Source organism: Pollicipes pollicipes, unplaced genomic scaffold (genome assembly GCF_011947565.3).
Source record: "Pollicipes pollicipes isolate AB1234 unplaced genomic scaffold, Ppol_2.1 Scaffold_7239;HRSCAF=8659_pilon_pilon_pilon, whole genome shotgun sequence".
In the NCBI taxonomy this organism is placed as follows: Eukaryota; Metazoa; Arthropoda; class Thecostraca; order Pollicipedomorpha; family Pollicipedidae; genus Pollicipes; species Pollicipes pollicipes.
This window is the reverse complement of record NW_023597038.1, coordinates 226,056-251,102: the sequence shown is the minus strand read 5'-3', so window position 1 is coordinate 251,102 and position 25,047 is coordinate 226,056. Positions and strand designations below refer to the sequence as shown.

General features: G+C 58.6%; 3 protein-coding genes across 4 annotated transcripts in view; 1 reads left to right on the top strand and 2 right to left on the bottom strand.

Annotated features, from left to right (window-relative positions):
• Positions 1-395: 395 nt before the first annotated feature.
• On the top strand, positions 396-2,571 carry LOC119110826 (oxidoreductase-like domain-containing protein 1). The gene is made up of 2 exons (XM_037234698.1): positions 396-403; positions 1,528-2,571. Exons 1-2 carry the CDS (start codon positions 396-398, stop codon positions 1,814-1,816), a joined length of 297 nt encoding a protein of 98 aa, XP_037090593.1. The 3' UTR covers positions 1,817-2,571.
• A 5-nt stretch (positions 2,572-2,576) lies between these two features.
• Positions 2,577-10,096, bottom strand: LOC119110831 (cytosolic Fe-S cluster assembly factor nubp1-B-like). Its single transcript, XM_037234702.1, is given in 13 exon segments — positions 2,577-2,652; positions 3,327-3,409; positions 4,160-4,257; positions 4,791-4,938; positions 5,411-5,450; positions 5,453-5,485; positions 5,488-5,536; positions 5,539-5,583; positions 5,585-5,611; positions 6,016-6,126; positions 6,554-6,687; positions 7,153-7,257; positions 9,960-10,096. Coding segments are annotated over 13 exon segments (963 nt in total). The 5' UTR covers positions 9,991-10,096; the 3' UTR covers positions 2,577-2,593.
• Positions 10,097-12,309: 2,213 nt separating this feature from the next.
• Positions 12,310-25,047, bottom strand: part of LOC119110823 (segmentation protein cap'n'collar) — a 46,467-nt gene continuing 33,729 nt past the window's right edge. The window contains exons 2-11 of one of the 2 annotated variants that reach the window (XM_037234695.1): positions 19,922-20,166; positions 19,189-19,459; positions 18,498-18,740; positions 16,262-16,328; positions 15,815-15,981; positions 15,250-15,467; positions 14,646-14,754; positions 13,895-14,082; positions 13,079-13,252; positions 12,310-12,489 (exon numbers count right to left, since the gene is read on the bottom strand). In XM_037234695.1, coding sequence (XP_037090590.1) covers positions 12,316-12,489; positions 13,079-13,252; positions 13,895-14,082; positions 14,646-14,754; positions 15,250-15,467; positions 15,815-15,981; positions 16,262-16,328; positions 18,498-18,740; positions 19,189-19,459; positions 19,922-19,948 — 1,638 coding nt within the window. In that variant the 5' untranslated portion in view covers positions 19,949-20,166 and the 3' untranslated portion in view covers positions 12,310-12,315. The remainder of the gene's footprint in view (positions 12,490-13,078; positions 13,253-13,894; positions 14,083-14,645; positions 14,755-15,249; positions 15,468-15,814; positions 15,982-16,261; positions 16,329-18,497; positions 18,741-19,188; positions 19,460-19,921; positions 20,167-25,047) is intronic. The other variant, XM_037234694.1, reaches the window with a different exon arrangement.

Below are 25,047 nucleotides of genomic sequence, written 5' to 3'. Positions count from 1 at the left end.
CCGAGGCCGGCAGACAGTGGTGAATCTGAATGAAGGTTCACCGTTTACCATAACTCCCGTGAATCTCTCATCAAGAGCTCATGAAATAAAATTCAGTCTATTTTAAAACAAATGTTTTTCAGCACTTTTTAAGCAGCATAAAATCACATAATTCAATTTAATGTTAATGTAAAACTAAATTGTTTACCAATATGTCATATTGACCCAAAATAGCGAAATACAAGATAAATAACTACATTGTATTTGTAGGGTCGCTACATATTTGTTTGGTATTTACCGATAACTAAGCAGTCGGCAGCTATGCTGCAGAAGAGGCGATTGCTGCTTTATCGCAAAAAAGTGTGGTGACGCTCGTGGTGAGTGCAGCGAGGCTCTATGCGGTGCATGTGGGTTGGATGGAAGGGTCAGTGCTTATAATCCATACAAGGGATTTGTGAATTGCGCAGTTTTTTTCAAAAGAGCGAGCCCGGGTTTAGCAGGTGGGTCGCTGCGAACTCGTAATCGGTTGCGCTTTGAAGCTTGTTCGCCAGGTGGACAAATATTGTTGGAAAGGTGCCGTGTAACTGTCTTTGCAACTTTTGCCCCATCCAACAGGGTCTGCATGTGCTTGGTGCACTGGTATATTTCTCAATGAAATATGTTGATTTCTGTTTGTGAAATTCTGCATATGCACAGCAACAGGCATACACTTAAAGAACATCCTCCCTTTCATTCCTACCACTTGTTTTAAAGTGCTCTAGCCTGTATAGCTACCTTTCTCTGACTGTGAATAGAATAGCTTCCTAACTGTGAATAGAGGAATGATTTTCCCTTATCAGGCCCTGATTACACATGACATATTAAAAAGCTCCCCCATAGACCGTCCAATGAAGAATGTCAAGTTCTTAAAGACATATGCACATGCAATGCCAGACAGATTACATACTATGATGTTAAGCTTTGCAACTAATTCCCCTGTAATTTTGCATTGAAATGTGTGTGAATTTGATCAAATTGAAATGAAGACATTGTTGTGAGCAAGAACACCATTCTGACCAACCCAGTGTACATGCAAGCTGTGAATTAAGGAAGTCATTTTTGTTCATGGATTTAACTTTCAACTTTCCCTGAATACTGTCATGTTACACTGCAAGGTAAAATGTTGTTATGTGCTTCCAGGTGTTTCTGGACCCACCAGTAGGATGCATCATCATCATCATCAAGTCAATCATACCACAAAAGTAATTTTGTCATAGCTGCATTTCATTTGCATGCTGTGCTATTCATTTATCCTGGTACATTTGCTAAGTAACCCTCCAAAGAATAATGGCATTGCCATTGAGATGCTTAGTGAGAAAAAATTGGTTGTTCTCAACAAGGGTCCCCACAATTTGTACTCAATCCATACCTATTGTGTCTCCAGGCCAAATCAGCCTCAGATAAGAAATATTTCACCAGACATGGTCCACCCTGTAATACATCTACATCACCATCACCACTCACTCCAAAAAGCAGTGCACCATCCCCTGTCGCGTCTCCCTCGGACAGCTCCGGCGATTCCGACGCCACCTCCTCTGACGGCGAGTCGTCCTCTGGCGAGAGTGTGGAGCTGCTGGAGAACCTGTCGGCGCTGGCGGAGGCGGTGGACGCGCCGCCGCCAGAGCAACCCACCATCTGCTGCATGTCCGGCTGTGCCAACTGCGTCTGGATCGAGTACGCCGAGCGACTGGCGGCGCACTACCGCGACGGCGGCGAGGCCGGCCGGCGCGCCATCGAGGCTAATGTGACCGACCCCAGTCTTAAGGCCTTCCTGCTGCTGGAGCTCCGCACCCGGTGACGACCGTTCCGAGCGGGGCGCGCACTGGGCGGCGCAAAAGGTCCCCGCGGGGAGAAGGCGCCACTGAAGACGATGGAGGCGCCATCTCGCCTACTGCGACGTCGTGGCGTTTCGGTGAGGCGCCTTAGCGTGCGATGAGATGGATCGGCACAGGGAATTTTAATGGGTTGGTGTTGTGACGCATTCTAGTCTTTCATGCTTCAAGGCTATGGTTATATGGTGGGATTGTTGGCTTGCGTCGTTGGTATTAGATGCTGGCAGGTAGTCCTCAGTGGCCGTTGCATTATATCATACACGACGGTGAACGTGCGCGGTTGCGCATGAGACACCGCAGTCCAGAGTGGAATGAGTGTATTTAAAATAATACTATCTGTACCTGTGACATACCGGTGAGATATTATTTAATATATTTAATAGTCGTCATCCGCTTTCCTTCCCGGAAGACTGCCGTATCCGACCACATCCAGCCGATAGGCGACAAGCAGCCAAGGGTCGAGTCCTTAGACATGTGTCTGCTTATGGCACGCACGATGCAGGGCTCTGGTGGGCTAGTCTACCACGACCTGAACAGTACCACGGAAGAACCGTCGCCGTTCCGACCTCTCTTGAACCCCCACACAAACCATTCAGAGGATAGTTCGACCCATCTGGTCTCAACCCAAGGAGTGTCACGATGGTCACTAGACGCTACATGAGTGCCATAATAGCCTCGTTCATCCTGGGTATAATGTAACCGATCCATTTGGAATACAATGAAACAAACCCTGACAAACGCGACTACGCCGTCTCCATGCCGTTCTGCTCCTTAACCGTTCCCTCGCAGGCATCCAGGATTCCTGCAAATGGAAGGACGGTGCCGTCAGGTTGCCAAATCCACGTAGAGCTCATCTCTACTGACTTGACTGACTATACTTTGCTTATTTAGGACGTACTGCGGCGTTGGTCCTGGCAATGATGATTGTACATTGCAATCAACTACTTCACCGTGCAACAATCAGCCCAACACACTCACAGACGGGTACTCGAGCAGGACAGCAACAGGAGGGGACAGGAACATGCCACACCACGCCCCTCGCTATTGCCCCCTTCCTTAACACATGAAAGATCGCATGTCCGTCCGTGGCGTCTCCGTCCATAAATTATGTTGCACAATTCCCCCCCCCCCCCCCGACCCAGTTATGAACTGGCTGCGTTGAACGAAAAGTCCTCATTGGCTAGGCTACGTCAACTGTAACGTCCCAAAAAGGTACTGTCAGTTTGGCCCCCAGTTGAGCTGGAGTTGCAATATAAAGGCAGACGTATTCGTTGTCACGAGAGGAAGCCAACGGTATCCAAGGGCTGACACACCACAAAAATACTTGGGCATTATCTACCACCATACGTGAGCGCAACGCTACGCTGTCCAAATCCCCTACCCCTTGTTACGCTTCGATTACGCTCCATTATTACCCCTCTCCCATGCGTAGCGTAATACATGAACTGCCGTTGCCCATTGGGCTCTAGCACTCACTGGACGCGATGTCGACGTATCGCCGTGTGGTGCTGGTCGGCTCCTCGGCCAGGTCGAGGCCCTCGTCGCAGCTGCGCGCCACCCTGCCCGGCAAGACGTATCTCAGCGCTGCGCCCCACCGAGACACGTCTCAGCGCTGCGCCCCACTGGGACACACCTCAGCGCTGTGCCCTACTGAGACGCACACCCCACTGAAACACGTCTCAGCGCTGCGCCCCACCGAGACACACCTCAGCGCTGCGCCCTACTGAGACACACGCCCCACCGAGACACCTCAGTACTGCGCCCCACCGAGACACCTCAGTGCTGCGCCCCACTGGGACACACCTCAGCGCTGTGCCCTACTGAGACACCTCAGTGCTGCGTCCCACCGGGACGAGCCTTAGCGCTGCGCCCTACTGAGACACACGTCCCACCGGGACACCTCAGTGCTGCACCCCACCGAAACGCACGACACACCAGCCGCGCGCCGCCCAGCGCATGCTCAGTGCCGCTCAAATCGCCTACAAGTACTCCGGGGTTGGGTGGGGAACCACTGGTGGAGGCGGGTCACGCGAGTTCGCCAACCAATGGCTCCGCCCACACGTGTCCCGCAGGATGATGCCAGTGTGACATCTCTGCACTGTGCCATCTGCTCACCTGGGCCGCGGGTGAACCGGAGGCCGAAACAAAGCAGTGACATGCCCTCTGCCTTATCTCCTAGTGCCTCACCTCGGGCTCCAGTGGCATGGAGCTGAGGCAGGTACCTGCACAGAACGCCTCGTCTGCCAACCTACGGTCTAATGCGACTGAGGGGAGGTGCGGCACTCGCAAGTCACGAGCTATCTGCTAACCTGGGGTCCAGTGGGATGGAGCCGAGGTACGGCACCTCCATGTCACGTGCCATCTTTTCGGCGCCTCCCGTGCTCGGTGGGAAGATTCTGGTGGTCGTCTGAAAGCCAGCGGGCTCATCATGACGCACAGCTCATGCGTGTCAGGGCGGTCTGGCGGTTAGCAGCTCACCGCGGCCGCCATGTCGAGTCAATCATCTACTAGCAGTGTGTCACGCACACACCTCAAATGCCGTTCCATACAAATCCAGCGCGAAATCCCAGTCGAGTAAACAGAGAAATACCTCTGTTTTTACGTCAAGAAAAAGCGGGCGGCTGTCAACAAAGCATAAATATACTGGTGACCGGTCAAGTATTGATCATGAACATCCGAGGAACCCACTTGTGATCATGAGTACAACCTGAAACGTCATAAACGCAGCCTAATCCGCATCTCCTGCTACATACAGGTTTAGCAACTGTCAACATAAGAACGCTGAATTCATCATGTTATTTTAGCCTGCTTCGGAAACGGCAATTACTTCAGCAACACACAGTATAATGCATGCTGCAGTCCCGTTCCGAGGAGTTGCGTGCAAAACACGCACACACCGACACCACGAATACCCGGAGGGCGTCGGCGGCGTTCACCAACCTCGCACTTGGGGCAGACGAAGGCGGCCATGTTCTCGACCACGCCGAGGACAGGCACGCCGACCTTCCTGCAGAAGGTGATCTCCTTCCTGACGTCGAGCAGCGCCACCTCCTGCGGTGTCGTTACGATGATGGCGCCGTCTATACCACTGTGCCAGTCGTAACGTAAGTTAGTGCGGCGCCGCGAGCAGGTGGCTGGAAACAGCATTACGGAGCAGGAAGAATGCTACCAAAATTACGGGAAATTCCAGATCAAGGCATACCATGCATCCATAAAGCACTGATAAACGCGACCATGTAAAGATTTCATTTAATAACTTAAGTAATTCAAGCAACAATCGAAGCACTTCCTGAGAACAAACTTGACGACTCATTTCGATCACATTCGCATGATTGGCCTTTCAACGCGCATTGATCAGCCGATCCCAACGGGCAGGCATAAATCAGACAGAGCTCAGACACGAAGTATATCCGCACAAAATGTGCACCTTTGCGATCGGTTCCACGACCGCGTTGGCTACGAGCATCGCCTGACCTGGGATAGCCTGCCAACAGGTGTTCGTCCCAGGTGCTCGGCGGTACAGACCCTGTCCTGGGGGAGCCTGGACCCAGACTGCTCACCTGGACTGGAGGTACTGCACCACCGACAGGTGTTCGTCGAGGTGCCCGGCGGCGTGTCCACGATCAGGTAATCGTGTCGCCCCAATCGACGTCCCGTAAGAACTGTTTGATGAGGCCGTTCTTCTTGTGGGGCCGCGCCAGATGACCGCGTCGTCCGGCGAGGCCAGCAGGAAGGCCCACCGACATGACGGCCAGGTTATCCTACCGGCGACACGCGTCACGTGGAGCAGACCGACACCGCGGCGGCGTAATCGTACCGGGGATCGCGATATCATGACGGAGACCTCCTGCTGGCAGGCGGCATGGCAAGGCTCCCACTCCAGGCCAGTTAAACGATGACCACATTATCGGGAATGTAAACGTCACGACGATGACTTGGTCCGTTCCGTCGTCCTCATGTAGAGCAAAATCGTAACTCTTCCTGCATCACGCCAGAATCAGAACGTACAACTTACGGCCTTGCCGTCAACGCCACTCTGGGACCTTCATTGCGTATTGAACGACGTCAACAGCAAGGAAGGACAACACCATTCTTGCCAAAACAAGTGCTTCACACATAATTCATGTGCGGTCCACTCATCGCCCGCCGGCCACGCCGATCTGACCTTTACGAAGACAGGCGACCATCCGGAGCCCGAGTGGTGCACGTTCTCGCCCTCCAGGCCCATGATGCGGGGCACCGACGGGCCGCAGATGTCGATGTCCAGCAGCGCCACCTATCGCGGAGGACACCAGCTCAGAGGCAGCGGCCGCGCGCCGCTCGGCACCGCGCGCTCGGGGGCGCACTCGAGAACCGACGGCACGCGGGGCTACGCACAGCCAGGGTAGTTGAGTTCAAAGAGGAATTAAGGAGATACGGGAATTTGGACACAGTAATTTTCAGGGACAACTGAGTCAGTATGAAATCGCCAGGTGAAAATCTCGCGGCTAGAAATGAGCAAGGCCGGTGGCCAGAAATGAGCAAACATCGCGGCAAGAAATGACCAAAGCGTTAATAGACGAGAATATCGAAATGGAGAACAAATGGAAAAAGTAAACTGACGGACAAAAGCTCTGACTTCTCTCAACTCTCAACTTTTCCAACCCACAAAAAAGCAGCTGGTGCGATGTCCTGCAAACATGGACCTCCATTGAGCGACTTACGCTTTTATTCACATCCATGGATAGTGTTCTGCTGAGCATAGATGAAACTGTTGACTTTCCAACTCCACCTTTTCCGGACAGCACGAGGATCTTGTGTTTCACACATGACAAACGCTCTTCGATCTTTCCAATGTCTGTTGAAAACACAAGCAAGGTGTACTGCAGATATTGCAAGTGGCTACATGGAAAGAAGAAACTAAATGAGTGCAAATCTAACCAACGTCGTGAAAATTTACTCATGCTGTCGTACGTATATCACATATGCTAACAATTCTGACACGGCCGGCATTAACAGCAAACTGATGTGCTCTACTGATGATAACACAGTTAAGACGCTAAAACTATTCCTTTACATAGCGTCCATTTCAACGTTCTGCGGAAGCTTCGCAGATCAATTCTGCGTTCTTCACCCTAGAAACGCACTACCCGGCACATTCACACGATGCGTGGTTTGAGAGGATGCCATCAGGCCATTTCGGTGAGCCGTCCGCGGAAGCCATGGGCGCCGACAACGTGACACGGTGCGGGACGGATGTTCCGACACACCTGGTAATGAGCCGCAGCGGAGTACCGAGCGCTTCAGAGCTTACGTGACCTACCGGGGTCGGGAGCGCGCGCCTGTCCGGAGGCGCAGATCTGCTGGTTCGGACAGCCGGCGCACGAGGAGGCCTTGCCAGCGTCCTCACTCGTAGTGCCCGGGCAGTCTGCGGTGGACAGGCGCTGGGTCACCCAAACAGCTCTACAGGGGGAGGGTCTGCAGTTCCTCAGGGGCTGTCTGCACGGAGATCGCCGTGTGCCATAAACAGACACCATCCAGTGCTTGCTTGACTGATCACTTACAGGGCTTTCTGTCACTGAGCCCATCTGGTCATGGAGTGCCCACTCAGGCTATGAACAATGGAGGGGAATATTGAAAATACTGCAAAACATGAACATTTAGTTTACACATATATCTGCAGAAGCAACATCCAGACCATAGTCCCCTCAGGTAACACTCACATGACATAACCAGCCCCTAACCACTTAGATGTCAAGCATGCATAGTTAAATATGGGAGAATGACCGCAGGTGTACTGTTGTGTTGTAGAAAAGTAGCGCTGGCATTAGATGACAGCAATGCTAGATGTGAAGGCAGAGCACTGCAGAGGGTACTGCAAAATTAGTGGTGACCACCACAATCCATTTTCTGTCCCTATGTCAATACCATTGTGCACTGGTCAGCATGCAGCAGGCCCAAAAGTACATAAACAAGCAATGTAGAGAACTTATTATCATGCCATATGGCCACAGGGGCACTGGAACTGGTACGCATAAGGGGGAATGAACCACAAACTTTATGAAAATGTAACATTGAGGCTATGCATATTGATGGAGAGGAAATAATCAAAAATGGCCATTGCTCCCTCCATCCCCACCCCATTTAGGCAAACAGCATATTCATTGCCTCTCTACAGGTATGTTAATATCCATGTGTGTGTTACCAAATTTACACCATGGCAAACATTAACATTTTGTGCCACACTTGCATGGTAGCATGTTAATGCTACAGCTTACATGACAATGCACCACATGTATTATAGATCATTTCCTTCCAGTTGTTTCTGCTACACAAATAAAACAAAACTGGTGTCAGGAATCTGCCTCAGCAATTGTATTGTCACCACAGCTGAACCACCACCTCACTGGTTGCCAAGAAGCACAACATACAGCACTACATCTTCCTTACATGTCTAAGAAAGAAAATACCAGAAGGAAAGTGATGGGACAAGCAGGCAAAATCATGCCACCAATGCATGACAGTTTATTATGATCAGGCAAAGACATTTTATAGAAAATTTGCAAACAACTTTCCATGCACAAGTCCTGCCCTATCACACAACCGCTCATCTAAGTTTTGAGCTAGTTTCTCTCCATGACACATTTTGAGTTATTACATTATAGGTCACATGTAAAGCAAAATGAATACACATTCCGAAGTGCCATGAACTAAAACCACATTGTGAGTCCATCACAGAGACCTTGTTAGATGTGTGATCATAGACCACACATATCACATGGACATATGTGTGATCACTCAGTTTCAACAATGGTTGGTGCAAAATCCTCTGGTTCTTCACTGAAGTCCCACTTGAACTTCTTGATGAGGTGAGTTTTGAACAGAACACCCCTCTGCTTCAGAGTCTGTGGTATGTTCTCATCCTCCAGGTTAGAGAACAGGGTGTGCAGAGTATGCACCAGGAAATTCTCCCTAGACATGATGTCTGTGAAAAAGTCCTCTGGCACCTCCTGTATCTGATAATGCAAACATGAAAGTAGCTTGAGGAAAAGGTCTGGGTACTTCCCCAGTGCCTCATCACATGTGCAGAACATGTGGACCAGCCTCTTCCAATGTTCAAAAGAGTCATACACATGACCAACCAGGAATGCTACAAAGGCTACCTGCAGCTCCCCCAGAAGGTGGTCTGGACTTGGAACCACCTCAAGCATACTCTCAAGCTTTTGTGAGGAGTCCAGTGAGTACTTGGTCTTGAACTCTGGAGATGCATCTTCTAGACACTGAACTGATGGAAGCTGAGTAAATCTCAACTCAGTGCCATGCCTAACATGCATTTTGGGCAGCATCTTTTCCTCAGACATGACACCACCTCCACCAGCCTCCATTTCCTCTTCATCATCTGGCTCTAGCTCTGATGCTGAGCACAATGTCCCTGACAGCGGATTCACTTTTTGGATCAGATCTTCATAAACATGTGATGTCAGGGAGTACCACTGCTTCCAAGTTTCATAGGGAAAAGCTCCTAAGAACCTGTCCAATTCTCTTTTATTCGCTTTGATTTGATCCTCATCACTGTCAGATGTCTCCACCAAAGTTTTCTGAGGATGGATCCCACTTACGAACAAAGACTTCTCTCTCCCTGAACATGTGAAATGAGCTTGTCCTTGGTGCAGGTACACCCTCTTTGCCAACTGCACTGTAATGCAACATGTGAAACCCAGGAGGTATCATCTTCAAACCCTTGAATCTTTCTCCAGTTCTCCAAACATTCATGTCAATGCCAACCTCTGTGTTTTGAGGCACATCTAAAAACACTACTGTTGCTCCCCCCTCAAACAGAAGTTTTGCTGTTTCAGGATCCATGACTTGCACAATCCTACCAAATGCACAGATTTGCTGATAGCTCACACCACTGATAACTGTTGGGTTTCTTGGAACAGGGAACCTTTATGCACAGGGTCTCCCGCCCCCTTTCTCTCATGCGCCTCAGCTGCAATGCGACTCAGCTGTATCGTTGAGCACGCCGCACGAACGTTTGGAAGCAAACATACAATGGAGCATTCGTGGCGCGCCTGGACCGAAACCTGCCATATTTTCAGCCTCTTACAAATGCATAGGCAGATCACTCACGTTCTGGAGCGTTCTCTGGAACGTCTGACATCTTCACCTTCCCTTGTCGCGAATGAATGATAACACAAATACCTCTCGACACCAATGAAACCAACTCCCGACCACTCGCACAACACCCCGCAACAGAAGTACCCACTACGGACTGTGTTCTCAAAGAGGTGTTAGCGGCAAGATTTCATACCAGTTCTGTGATTGGCTAATATTTTCACATTATGAAATATCATTGGTGAATTCACTAACAATGTTCCAATCTAGGGTGCTACGAACATGCAAGCGTCTATATCTGGTAGCTCATATATAGCTGCTAGGTAAGGTCAAAAACTTGCCTCAGACGTGAAAGAAAGGTGTTCGCTGCGTCAGCGTGCGTCAGCACAACTGGCGTACCGCGGCCCAGCGGCTAGAGCCAGTGATGTAGTCAGAGGGGTTGCAGGGAGCGGGTACCTTCGCAAAATGAGTTGGGGCGGGGGGAGCTGATTGATGAAATTGGATACAACCTAGATTAAAGACGCCATCGAACGGGGTTATCCCCGGGATGCGCCCACTTTCTTCTTAAACTTGAGGGCTGCTGAAATAAAGGGCTTGTGGCCCCCCTCAACTGAACATAAAACTGCACCCCTGCTTGCTGGAGTGCATTATGCGCCCGCGCTCGCCTCTGGCGCTCGTGGAATCACAGTGCAAACGTTTCGTTGATATTCAAGTCAGCTTGCATTTGCAATATACAATTTTGTTGTCCTTAATCGAAGACAATATTATCTGCATCATGCTAGACAAATGGTACCATCGGACTTAACTGTGTCTTAACCTAAAAGGAGCGCGACCTGACAAACTCAACTGTCTACTGTCGCCCTTCTTTGACGTGCATATCAGTACATGCACAATTTGGTAAGGCAAGGGCACGTGCACCCGGCGCTCCCCCTGAATGCACGCAAAATCTGCGGGTGCGGATAGTTCGAGCGCAGATGTATGGTGGACTTAGCCATACAACAACCTATCACTTCCCCATCGTATTTACCAAAACGACCCCGTGCCGATGCGCTTTGCTTACAGTGCAAGCATTTTGCTCGGAACATCAAGACAGGCTTCCTGTGGCCTATCTCGACCTTACTTACCATCGTCAACCAAATGTTTCCAGCTATCCAGCTATCTCCAACTCTAACTCACATGTTCCACTATCAACACGAGTAAGATCTGAGAAAGGACGATATTAAGACCATGAATAAGAAAATAACTCACAAGGGCGCCGCAGTTTGCGGCGCCTCTTGGCATTTTCAATGTTCGATGATCAGTTATCCGTTAAGTTCGCAAACGCCCTGAGCCCGTGCGAGCCGGCCTTTGAGCAATGCACAGGCCGTCGGGCAGTCGACGCATCGGTGCATCCGCGACGGCGTTCGGTTCCTTCACTCGGCGATCATCCTCGATCGGCGATCACGTGCCTCGTTCAGAGACGTCCACCGTTTGGTGTTCGGCAAGTGTGGCCGCACATATAGAAAACGAAAGAAAGCGAACGAAAACATGGACGCGAAATCGAAGCACAAGTACAGCTCAAACATCCCCTTTACGCCGCGCAAGCTTTGTCTCGACACAGCCGAGAGACTGGCTCTGAGACAGAATCACATGGTCCGCTGCTCGGGACCATCTCACACACATCGTGGTGGCCGAACCCCCACGTGCTACGCCCGGCGATCACGTACCAAACGCCTGCTCTTTTCCACTAGTTTATTAGACATCAGTCGCCTAAGTGGAGGACAGCGCATTTACACATTAACACTTCATAGTCGGCGATGACGTTTAACGAACGAATCTCTAGTCAATGACTTCCAAAATATACGAAACTAGCCACTATCGGTCCCGCCCTCGCCCGGTAATTCCAGTGGAGTATGACCGTGCGGCGAGCGTGCCGCGCCGCGCGGTGGGCGACGGTCAGCCCGGTGTCCGCGACCGTGCGACCACGCACCCACGCTGACTTCGTGCCCTTTAAAACCTACTCAGTTCCGGTTACCTACGCGCAGTGATGGTTGGCGTGTGGCCACAGAAGTACGTGTAAATCGTCCCAGAGTGGTGTAGACAAGCCAAAGGCACCCAAGCAATAGCAGTGCGGCGGGCACCGGTCACCATGCCTCACAACACGAAGACACACGCACAAATAAAACAACAGGTTGCCCACGGCGCCTTCTCCGGTTTGAGCAACATTAAAAAAACGTGTTGTACCATCTTTGGGAATAGGGATCTGTTCAGGAGCGGCGCGGCGCGGGGCGAGGGCTGCGCTGGCCTGGGCTCGCGGGCGCCCCCCGCGGGCCGGGCAGGATCACAGTAGGGCGGCGCGCGGCTCGCGCGCGCGCGCGCGCGGGCTGGCCGCTCACTCAGGCTTCTGCGGGTCGCGCTGCTTGCGCCGCGCGCCGGTGGACGGGTCGGGCTCGACGGTGGCGCCGCTGGTGGCGTTGCGCGGCACCAGCAGGATGCTGCCGTCTGCCGACTGCTGCAGGCTGTACTCGAGCGGCGAGTACGGGTTGCCGTCCGGGTCCCGTAACGACTGTCGGGCGGGAGGCGGGCGTCAGTCTGGACCGGGCCGGCCGCAAACTCAACACGACAGACACCGCCCCGTAACCGTCACCACGTCGACGAACCACCCGCAGCCCTACCAATGGTCAAGTGATGTATACTGGGACGGGTAGCCCAGGCGACGGCGTCTGCAGTACCGGAGAAACAAACCGACCGTGAACACACAGGGCCTGCATGACTCCGTTGCAATTTTTTTGTATCACTTACTAAATCCACACTGGCCAGTAATTCGCAATCATTAACACGGCACACAAGGACAGTCGCTCGATAACGTACAAAACATTACGCAATCAATCACCACACATTTACGAGGCGCATGGTGGCGCAGCGCCTGCTATCAGATAGCACCGAGCCCTCCTCGGCAGATCTGCCGTCTTCCCAGTCAACTCGGTCGCCGACTATTGACAGATCCCATCTTTCGTTCGTGGGAGGGACACTATCGGATGCCGCCCAGCCAGGCCGGCGAGCCTCGAGCGCGGCCGCGCTAACCCCTGCACCGCGCTCGGCCGCCGGCGCAGCCCGAGGCGCGGCGTGCGCTCGCCGGACACCGCCGCGCTCACCTGGAAGACGTGTCTGTACAGCTGCGAGTACTTCTCCTTGATGCGGCTGCGCTCCTGGCTCAGGAACTGGTGGTCGGCCAGCGTCTGCTGCTTCTGGTCCTTGGCGCGCTGCACCTCCTCGGCCAACGTCAGGATCTGGTCCAGCTTCCGCTTGCGACAGTTCTGCGCGGCCAGCTGCGGGGGCAGGGACGGGCGGGGTCAGCGAGCCGGCGCGGCGGGCCGCTCTGGCTGACCTCCCGGGGGCGGGCGGGGTCAGCGGCTCGGCGCGGCGGGCCGCTCTGGCTGACCTCCCGGGGGCGGGTGGCGTCAGCGGCTCGGCGGGCCGCTCTGGCTGATCTCCAGGAGGCAGGCGGCGTCAGCGGCTCGGCGCGGCGGGCCGCTCCAGTCTACCTCCGGCGCCACGGGACGCCACACCGTAGGCCCAAGACACGATCACCAACAGACGGACCACGCTACCGGCCGACGACCACAGCAGGGTCACGGGTCCTCGCGACGGCAGACGTCTCAGACCACGCACAGGTGTGGGCGGGGTTCTCTAAGCACGCAGCTTGGCTGCATATTTAGCCTGGGAACATCCTATCTGCAGAACATTCACAGCAAGAAATGCAACTACAATGACCAATCTGCGCAACCTATTACAAAACCAGCAAACATCGAACTCGGTTAAACTGAAACCAAGCGTATTTCCTATATATCTGCACAGGAGCCTTAACAAACGCCCGACACTCGCAGGCTCCGTTGGTCGTAACATTGAGTCGGGAGCGGATCCCAGCCGGCGTCGCTGGCTTCCCGCGCGGGGGCAGCCGCCGGACACACCTTATTCTTGCCGCGCCGCCGGATGTCCCTAATGAGGCTGAGCTGCGCCTCGGTCAGATCGTGCTTGGAGAGCCGCTCGTTGAACTCATCCATCGGCAGGTGGATGATGTCGTCCGTGCTGAGGGGGATGCTCATGGCGCGCGCGCGCTTCTCGTCCCGCGTCAGGTGCTCCTTGGGACGCTCGCCGTCTGGCGGGTCAGGTCACGCCAGGTCAGGTTAGGCCAGCGGGCCGGGTTGTGTCAGGTCAGCAGAACAGAGCGCGGTCGTCGCTGGACGGCAGACGTGCACGGCACGAGCGACAGCGGTGTCGACGCAGACTACCGCGACGCTCCTCCGGCTGGGTGGGAGCGATGTCCGAATGGACCAGGAGGACGCGACGGCGTTCGGGTACCTAGCCGTGTCTGGTTTAAAGAGTTCGTGGAGAATGTCGGTTCGTGATGACGATGCTCGGTTGGACAGAAGGCGTTTAAAGAATGGTGCCACTGGGTGAAAGCAGCAATGAGTTATATGCACGCACAACGAGAATGTTCGCACCACCTTCCCTGCTGTAACATGTGTTTGTTTTCTGTTCCTAGCACAAAACCCGGCAGCAAACCCCGTTGGCACGGTTACACAATACACAAACGACCTGAAATCCCTCAGCCGGGTCGCATCACTGCCGCCAGCCATGGCGCTATGGCCTGCCCCGCACCGCCGGCCACCCAGCCAGCCGCCGCCGGGGAGCGGCCACCCCTGCCGCCCCGGCTCTCACGTTTGTCCCTGGCCAGGGGCCGCTGCACGCCGCTGGGGCCCTCTGTCTGCGGCGGCAGGTGGTAGCTGTGGTTGTGCGACACCAGACCCATCCGGTCGCCACCAGGGTGCTGACGGAAGAGGCGGCCGTCAGCCGACGCGCAAGCTCGACACGGCGCAGGCCCGACACCGACAGCCGTGGCTAGGACCGGACGCAACATCCAGAAGACGGACTCAGCGTCCAAAACATGCACAGCAGGGAGTGAAGCCTGGCATGAGCTAACGTATACGGCACGAGCTAACGTAACGATAGCTGCAAGCGTTTGTTACTTGTGTCAAAGCAACGCTCATTCTGCTTCTGCGCCAGTGCCGCACGGTTAAAATGAGTACAGCCCCGCCCCCCCCCCCCCCGAACGAGTCTTTGAAAACTCGGTCACCCATTACACAACCACAGAAGAATGATCCCTTCGCTCCTAACAACACGCGCTCGAAGCACAACGCCAGTCGCCGTTTCTCCTGGGCGTTTGCCGCCCGGTGTCTTTTTCTGCCCTCTCCACCGTTCACACGGCCGCCCACCCCACCGTGGAGAACCCCACGGTCCAGCCGGTCCCCGCAGCAGCACTCACCCCCCTCATGAAGTCCATGCTGCAGCTGTACTTGAGCTCCGGCGAGTCGAGGCCGGCGGCGGCTTCGGCGGCGCCGGGCGTGGCCGGCGGGTAGGCAGGGTGGCCGGCCGGCGCACCGCCCTCCGCCCCGTACGGCGTGTATTTGAGCGTTGCTGCTGGCGACGGCGAGCCCGGCGGCAGCACGCTCGCGCCGGCCGGGCCCGAGCCGCCGTACGCACCTGGCGGCCGGCGGCGCACGGTCAGAGGCGGGCGACGGCGTCACAGCAGCTGGCCACGCCCCATCGGCAGCGTCACCGCGCGCGGGGCGCATTGGCGGCGACGCTCGTCGTCAGCGGTTGGAACAGGACGCCAGCTTCACCGCTTGTGCACGATAAGGGCACATGTGAAGCAGAACACATGCTGCTGGACAGAAATGACGCCACCCACTTCTCTGGATTGGCCGTTTAAACATGATAAAACATTCGCGACAATCATGCCAACTCTGAGCATTCCGGAATGACGCAAGAACAGCGCGTCCAGCCGCCGGCGCCGCTGCCGCTGCCCGCGTCACGCAGCGGCTTCTTACCGTCCGGGCCCTGAAAGTAGCGTTTGCCGAACATCTGGTGCTTCTTCTGAGCGACCGGCAGACTGGCGGCCCGGGAGTCGTGCGGCTGGCCAGGCGCCGCCGGAGACGCCGCCGCCGCCGCCGCCCGGTACCCGCCGTACTCGTACAGCCGATGAGCCTGCGAAGCCCTGCGGCGCGGCGCCGGGCGTCAGCGCGCTGCGAGACGGCACAGTGACGCGCTGTGCGGCAAACTCGAATCCTTTGGTCGGTCCGCGGCGGACGCTCAGATGTGGTATAGATCGTTTCGCTGTTGTGCACGATTAACTGGTGCTTCACACCACTTCAAGGGTACATATGCGATACAACAGGCCACTGGAGCACGCGACGCAGCCAGAACAGTTGACCCAGTGCAAAGCACCCTGGCCAGCCCCTCTGCCGCGCGGCGGGCGGCGGCGGAACGGCACTCACTTGGCATAGTCGGCCGGCGAGGAGTACTGGTCGTCCGCCCCGCTCGTGCTGACCCACTCAGGATGACCTGCGGCCGGGAGCACGGCGTCAGCCATGGCGAGCCGCGCCGCGCACACAGCTGCAAACGGCCGCCGCCAAGGCGCGGCTCCGCGGACCGATAGGTGACGTCACGCAGGCGCACACACACACCGCTCTGCAGGCAGACGGCGGCCAGACTGCAGTGACATCACACCCGCGTACACACGACTCAACGCGGCCTGCCGGCGGCGGCGCCCTTGCAGCGGCCGTGCCCTTGAGAACGTACGGCACGGTCGGCGCCGGGCCGTCCGCGGCGCCGCAGCAAAGCACGCCGGCGGGGTGCCGCCGTTCCGGTCGGGGTCGCGTCCCGGCGGCACCAGCCCGGCCTCCGCTGGCGCCGTACCCGGCCGCGGCCACAGCGCGGCCAGCTGGCCTCTCTCCGGCGGCGCGGAGCCGCGCGACACTCGGAGGCGGACGCCCCCGGCCGCCAGCTGCACCACCACTCCGAGCGGAACCACGAGGCCAGAGGACACAGAGGGACGGCGGCGGCGTGACGGCAGCAGCGGCGACGGCGGCAGCCGCGACACAGAGCCGCGACTAGCCGCCTCGCTGATACCCAGGCCAACAGATACGCTATCTGGCAAGACGCAGGCAGCGAAAGTACACGGGAGCCCTTATTTTGGCTTGTGCAATCCAGACAGCCTGTAACAAAGAGCGACTAGATGCGTCATGGCTATAGGGCGGCCAGACCGGCAGCCAGAGCAGTGCTTCGGCGGAGTCTAAAGAGCGCCCCTGCGGGCGGCCGAGAGTACCCACAGGACCAGGAGCGGCGCACCTCGGCGCCCTCCCCGGACGCCGTCGGCCGCAGCCGTCCCAACGCCACCTACCGGCGAGCGGCACGCATGGTGTCTGGTGGCAGACGCCGGGCGCGGTGAACAACACGTATTGCCGGCAGCAGGGACAGGTGGGCGGCGCGTAGGAGGGCGTGTAGACCGGCCGCGCCGCCGGCAGCATGGCAGGTCGCGGCGCGGCGGACGCGCGGCCGACGTCTAGTGATACTTGCACTGAGACGGCGGGCCGCGCATCGCCGGGCGCCGCTGCGCTGCTCGCTCCGCGTCCGCCTGCGGCCGCGCTCTTGTCGCTAGTCCTGAGCCACCGCCGCCGCCGAGCGAGATACCGGCCCCGCTTATCGGCCGGCGCCGCGCCCGCCGCTGTCGTCGGGCGCCGCCGTAAGACGCCACGGCCGAGCAGGGCCGCGGCGCGGCTGCGGGCACGACGCGCACCGTGGGAGTATCGTGCCTCAGGGCAGGGGCGGTGAGGGCGTGACGCGCCACCGCCCCTGCCTCCGAGGCCCCCGGGCTTATCGGGTATAGTCGGCGGTCCTCGTCATATCTCTGAAGCGGACTGAAATGTCGACCAACGCGCCCGCATGCTCAACTCCTCACCAGACCCAGCCCGGTGGTCCAAGTACTCGCCGGGCCTAAAAAAAAAAACAAGCCCACGCCCCAAGCGAACACGTGCGGCGGACAGCAGTGGACGGCATGTTGCGAGAACCGGCACAGGACTTCGACGATCGAATCGGCCGGAACACGCCTATGAGCCGGAACAAGGCGGGTCAGGAGGCAGCTCGAAAGAACTTGCCGGGACAGACGGCGACCGGACGGGCGAAACAAAGCTCTGCTTTAGAGCAGAGTTGGTGGCGTCTCACGCACTCGTGCTCACAAGCCTACGGAAAGCCGCGACCAGCCGCGAGGCTCCTACGGCTGCCTGCCGCTCTCCTGGGTTCGCTTCGGATCCAGAAGAAACGGAATAGAAACGCCTGATGAACCCGTGCCAAGCTGCATAACAACAAAGCCTTAACCAACTTAGGCGGAATGATCGCACATTTCACCACAGCCCACGCAGAAGGTATGTTTTGTGGAACAATCGATCCGATCTGAACACGAAAACATCGCCATTCGCACGACCCCTGGCGCGCTGTCCCAACGCCAAACCACTCTCAAACGCTGAAATGCTGATGCTGAAGACCATACTGACGTCACGCCATCGGAGCGGCCATCGCGCTCGCTGTGCGGTGGAACGGAGCAGCCCTCCCCGGCCAGCGACACGCCAACAAGCGCCACTCAGTTCAGACTGGGCGTGATAATCTCCGCAGCCAGCTGCCGACCGCCGCTGACGGAAAAGGCGGGCGCTGGTCCCGCTTCAGCACGCGTCTCACCGTCGGCAATGGGCATCTCCATCAGCTGCAGCTCGTCGACGCCGAGTATCTGCGAGAGGAATCCGCCGTCGGGGCCGCCGGCCGGCGCCGGCTCGGGGCCGGCCGCGCCCGGCGCCGCGGCCGTGCTCGGGTAGTACATCATTTCGGCACCGGCGGCGCTAGTGGCGGCCGCGTGCGCGTGAAGCCCGTCCGTGGTCAGGTTCATCGAAGAGACCACCGCCGAGCCGATGTGGGAGACACTCCCTGCCGGCGCCGAGATAGCTCAGTGTCAGGGTCAGTGTCGGGGTCAGCGGCAGATGACGAGGCGCACAAGAGGCAAGCAGACCGCGGCCCACAAGCCGGTCACGGTCCATCCAAGTCCCGCTGCGCCCGGATCACATTCAATCCTGCACAGATGCAAGGCGGGCGCGCCGAACAGCAAAGCGTTCTGAACCAAACATAACCACCCATAAACTGTGCGAGGCACATACTGGCGTGTCCCCATGCCCAAAAGGGCGACGTCAAATCGACTGCGCATTCCAGTACCAAATCGCCTCATTTCGACCGAAGCCGACGCTCGCCCTCACTGGGCCCCACCGGTGCCAACAGCCTGCGGCGGCGCCTGCTCGTCCGGGCGACACACCTGACTGTACGACGGCGGCCGGCGCGCAGGGCGGCGCGCGCTGCGCCGCCTCCGCCGGCTCCGACTGACCCATGCTGACGTTGGCGTAGCTGCCGTTGGCGGCCAGGTCGCCGACGGGCGGTGCCAGGCTGGCGTTTTGCAGCAGCACCGAGCGCGCCATGTCCGGGTGGCCGGCCGGCCCGTACGCGGCCGGGTACGGGTAGCCGTGGCCGTGGTGCGTGGCCAGCATGTGCTGGTGGGCGTGCGTCATGTTGGGGTCCTGTGGAGGCAGCGACAGCAGGCTGGCCAGGTCCTGCCAGCGCTGCTCCATGCTCATCGTCCGAATGAACGGCAGACGACCCTGCCGACCGGGCCGGACGCGGTCAGTGTCGGGCGGGGTCAGTGTCGGGCGGGGTCAGCGCGGGGTGAGGTCACAGTCGGGCGGGGTCAGCGCGGGGCGGGGCCGGGCGGGAGCGGCCGCGCACACGCCTGTACTGGAATACGAGTGAGCATACAAGTGAGCGCACACGCGCTGAAACACTCCACGGATGACCGGAGAACGCGAGGAACAAATCTGATAATTCACTAAATCACTCCTGATGTCACTGAAAAATCGTGGAATTACTCGTCAAATATTGATGCAGATTTAGGCGTAAAGTGATTAGCTTTGGCACGTCCAATTTCCGGGATCATCTAAACTAACAATCGTACAGCTTTTATCGCTTCCCTGCGATGGACTCGATTAGACTTCGGCACATGGCACACAAGCACAGGTGGGTGAGGCGTGCAACACGGACATGCATCAGCGACCAGTACCGCTTACCTCCGGGAGATGATGTTTTATGCCCATACATTGGCATTTGACGCACGGTTCCGTGCGTTCAGAAAAACAAGCTCAACAGCAATACTTCTCTTCGAGTTCTTGCCGATTTTGACGCCTTTGCCTCGTCGGTCGGAAGGCGACTAGACCGAGCTCAACTACAACTACTATCTCGCTGGCCGACTAGCAGTATACCTTGACATCGCAGCGTTCTTGTCCGCCTGCGGGGCCATGCTGGTGCCGCGTTCCTGCCGGTGGACCGTGACGATGACAGAGCGGCCGAGCGGAGCCGATTGCACGCGGCCGCGGTGACCAGCTGCCAGGCGCCCGCCGCGCCCGGCCGACAGCTGATCAACACGCGCAAAATGAGCCGCACATTACGGACGTCGTTTGTCCCCGCTACCGGGGCGGGGCTTTTTGCCGTGCCGCGCGGCCAAATTAGTGTCACCGGCGGCCCCCCGTCTGCGGCGGCGGCGCGCGGTAAAAACGTCCGTCGGCGCGGCGGCCGCCGCCGCCGGCACTGTCGCGGGGCGACCCAGAGCCGCCGCCCGCCCGCGACGCAAAAACACCCTATCTGATCCAAATTAAAATTCATGACAAATTGTCCGAGCCGGGTGTGCAGCAGGTAATGGGCGGCGCGCCATTCATCAGGCGCACCGGAACGCGCACCGGCGCGCCATGCCGCGCGCACGGCGTCGAATCAATTAAACTGTTGAGCCATCCTGTCAGCGCGTCGACGGCGGCGCCGTGCACAATGCGCGCGCCGGCGCGTTTTGGCGCGACAACATCCGCCGCGCCGCTGTGCTTCCGACCGGCGGCGGGCGGCGCGCGCCCCGCCCCGCGGCGCCGTGGCGGCCGTTCCGGCGCGGCGCGCGGTCGGCCGGGGCCGCGGGGCGGGTCCACGCGTTAGTCGCTCGTCAGCCAGGGCGCTGGCGACGCGCGACCTGCGCCCGGATAGCATCGCGCCGCGCCGAGAGGGCATAATTCAATTTCACACCTTTGCGGGGCGGTGATGGATGGCCGCGATTTCATCTAACAATTTATTAATTTGTGAGCAAATCGCGCGAGGCGGAGGCCGGCAGCGCGGCGTGCAGCCCTGGCGGCGATTCGGCATGCAGGCGCGCCGCGCGGTGATCGGTCACCGGGGGGAGGCGGCGCGCGGCCCGGCCGGCGCCGCGACACCGGCCCGACCCACAAAGCCCCGGCAGCGGCGCGCCGACACCGCTGGCCGGCAAATCAGATTCAACCGGCCGCCGTCGCCGTTTGAATTCCGCGTTCATAAATCATCGTTCCGGGGCGCCAGCGACGCAGGTACAAAGCGGCGCAGGCGGCCGCGTGCGCGCGCGACGCGTCGGCCGGTGGCGACCCGGCGCGAGGGCGGCGGCCGGAGCGCGCAGGCGGCGGCCGGGCCGCGCGGGACGGCGCCGCGCCTCCGCCGCCGCCCTCCCGGCCCGCCGTCAGGGGCCTACTGAAGTCGTGTCATCAATCACTGGCGAGCAACCGACTGCGTGAAGGTCGCGACCGTCGCGCGCCCAAACGGTGTGACCTTACGGCGCGCGGCCGGCCGGAGATGGAGCGGCCGCCGACTCGAGGAAGGCCGCGCGCCGCCCGGCCCGGCCACACCTGCACTCCTCGCGCACTGCACTGCGCCGATCAACACCGGCGCACTCAACCCCGCAAAAACACGCCGACATCATTCACAACGCGGGCCGTCTACGCGCCGCTTCACAGAGCAGTATGTTTTTCGGCGGCCCAGCGGCGGCGCGACGCCCGTGCCAGGGAGCCGACGCCGCCCGGCCCGGCCGGCTCGGCGACCCCGGGAGCCGGGCGCGGTCCGGCGGGAGCCGCAGGAGCCGGCTCCGCTCGGCCGGCAGCCGGCCGGCCGTGTCGCGGCGACGCACTCGGCGCGCATTTGTCACACTCATCAGCTGGAGGTCAAGTTCTGGGCCGGCGCGCGGAGAGAGCGGCGCGGCCGGCGGCGGCGACGGCGAACCCCCGCCGGGGAGCACAAGGCTGCCGGCCGGGCGCGCGGCCCGGCCGGCCGCCGGCGCCGCGCCGACGCCGACCGGGGCACCCGGGCTCCGCACCACGTCAGGCAAGGGCATGCAGGGCTTCCGAACAACGCGAGGAAGGTGCATGAGCTCTGCAGTTTTCGTACTACGTAAGGTAAGAGGACACCTTTGCCAGATACCACGTCAGGAGAGTAATTGGGATTCGGTACCATGACACGCATGCACCTGGCCTTCCGTTGCGCGCCAGTCAAGTGCCTGGACTTCCACACTACGTCAGACAGGTACCTGACCCATCGCACAAGTCAGACAAGTGCACGCTTCCCCTCATAGGTCCTTCGTACCTCGAGAAACGCAAAAACATGGGGTTTCGTAGTGTTTTCGCCACACATCTAGGCTACCTCTCCGCTCTGAACGGATGTCTCGGCCGCAGGACCAGCCACACAGCCCGCTTTCCACACCACGTCGGCCGCACAGCCAGCCTTCGGCGCCACTTCTCTCCGGCACCTGACCTTCAACAGCACGTCCGCATGGCAGCCGGCCCGGCCGTCCCGCCAGGTCGGCCGTGCACCTCGCCTTCAGCGGCCTACCAGCCGTGAGCCCATCCTCCTCACCCGCCGCGACACCGCATCAATGGGGCAGAAGATGAATGAATGCAACGCTGATTGATTTGAGCGCGATCTGAACAGTGCTATTAGCACGCCAGCACGACACAATGAATACTAACTACTGATAGCGGCGGCGATACGGTCCCCATCAGCGCGCGCGGCCGGGCGGCCGGGTGGCCGGGCGGTGGCGGCCGCCGCTCCGTCCCTCTCCACACCGTGCCGCCGGGCGGCCGGCGGCTCGCCCCAGCGGCACGGCCGCCGCCGCCGCCGCTGCAATGGTGGCGCTCATCAGTATGCCGGCCGGTGACAATGGCGACGCGACGGCTCGGGCACGCCGCCCGCTGACTGATCGGACGGCCGCCTCTGTAAAGCCGGCCCGCTTCCATTCAGCGCCGGCGCCCGTTTTCACAAAACGACACCGAAAAATGGTCGCGCCTCCATCACGCCCGCGCCCTGCAACGCTGACAAATGCGCTGATTGCACGGCCGGCCCGGTGCATGGGCGCCCCGTGTGCAGATGATGTGATCACGTCGCGCGCATTAGTGGGAGCGCGCGTCGCGGCGCTCTCGCGCTCCCCTCCCGCCGGCCGCTTTGTGCCGCAAATGGTGGCCGCCGCCGCGCCGAACGGGACGCCAGAGGAGCCATGAGGAGCCATAAGGAGCCATGCACGCTGGCAGCCGGCGGCCGTCTCTCGGCGCACCGGAGCGGAGGCGCCGCCAGAGCCCGGGCGTGAAGCCGGCACCGGGGACGAGCCCTCCGCACCGGGCGAAGCTTTGGCAATTAAGTGCAATAGCACACGCTAAAACGACAATCCTAACAGAACGAACGGAGGGCTTCCCATTGTGACGAGGGGCGGAGAAGCGAAACTCTCAGTGAGCTGCATTCGAATGAGGAGTCAGTTTATGAATCTGCGTCCAAGAAGGCCAACGCTAACTCGCACAATGGGGAGCGGTCTCTCAAAATAACCACGAATAGATAAATGAAAAGCCGAATTTAATTTCACTGCCCACACGAAAACCCTTGGTGGCCTCGACCGCTACATTGTCCTGATGCCAGATCCGGAAATATATGTTTACATTTGCAGCTCGTCCCATGATCAATTGATCTGCTTTTGAAACAATGCACTCGGTGGGAATACCCCTGCTTGTCGCAGCCAGTTTCCTAAAATATAACCAGTAAAAACGCCCACCATTTCAACCATGCACGTAAACAAGCGCAAGCGCGACCTCTTCCTTTGTCCGCCTTCACTGTGGGTGTGTACATATGCGACAGCAATGCATACTCAGGACTCTCCGGAACATATCACGCTTGCCCTAACCCGGAGCACACGCGGGTGGGAAGCCACGATCCGTTGCCTTCCATTTGGACCCAAACACATTAATTCTCCGGCCGACCTCTTCCGGATGTTGTACTGCAGCCGACGCGCGTGCACAGTCCGGCTGTCGGGCGATCCTGCGCCAATCGCGCTCACAAACTGTGCACAAGGCAGAGGTCGCCTCCAGGTCCGGCCAGCCAGACATTCTACAAGTTCAATTAAACATGACATTGCTCGGAGAACAATGCGATCTAGCGGGTGTTTTTGAATGATGTTCAGAGTTGTTACCCTCCATACGTATTCCTTTCCAATGAGTTGGATAATCACGCGGCCGGCTGTGCAGTGCAACCTCATTCCGCGTGTCTCTGAGGCAATTAAGTGCTGCTATGATGCCATACGATTCTGTTCTTCCACAAGCACCACGCCGTTTTGAATTCACGTTGCCGTTCTGGGAATACCCGCATTGTATATTACTGTCCGCAGCCGACGAAAACTGCCCAAAGCAACAAATACAGCCCGACCCAACTGCGTCATGGGATGCCGACCTCGCGGCGTATATACGGGCCCCAGATAGCACCGAGCGCCTGCCAAACAGTCGCCCCGAGATGGGGGCCGCAGATAGCGGCGTATTCCATATCCGACGTCAGATAACGACCGACGGGCTTCTGCGCTCACAGAGCGGCGGCGGCGGCAGCCGGGCCGCCGCCGCCGCCGCCGCACCAGAGAGCGCGGTGACGGATGGCCGCCGTGTCGGACGCGCCTCTCGGGCGCCGCGCCGGTGCGCCGCGCGGCCCGTGACCCGCCGCCCGCCCCTCGCCGGCCGCGCCGCGCTGAGTTGCCGATATCGGCCGGCCGCGCCGCGCCGTCTGCACGGCAGCGCCGTGACGGCACAGATCATCCGGCGGCGGCGCCCGCCGGCCGCCCAGGGGTCACGGCTCGGCGCGGCACGCGCCCAACTGGGTCAGCAGGCGTGACCGGGACGGGCCGGGCCGGCGGGCGCGCACCCCGCCACCGGCGCGCGGAGGGCCAGTCGGCGCCAACGCTTTCGCAGCCGACATCTGCCGATCACGCCGCGCTCTGCTTCCCACAGCCGATCTGACTCCGCGTCTGCCGACGGCCCGGCGAGCACGCAGCGCAGGCGTCTTCCAATGGCCGCCGGACAGGGGATGAGAAGGCTCTGGGTTAGGAATAACGCGC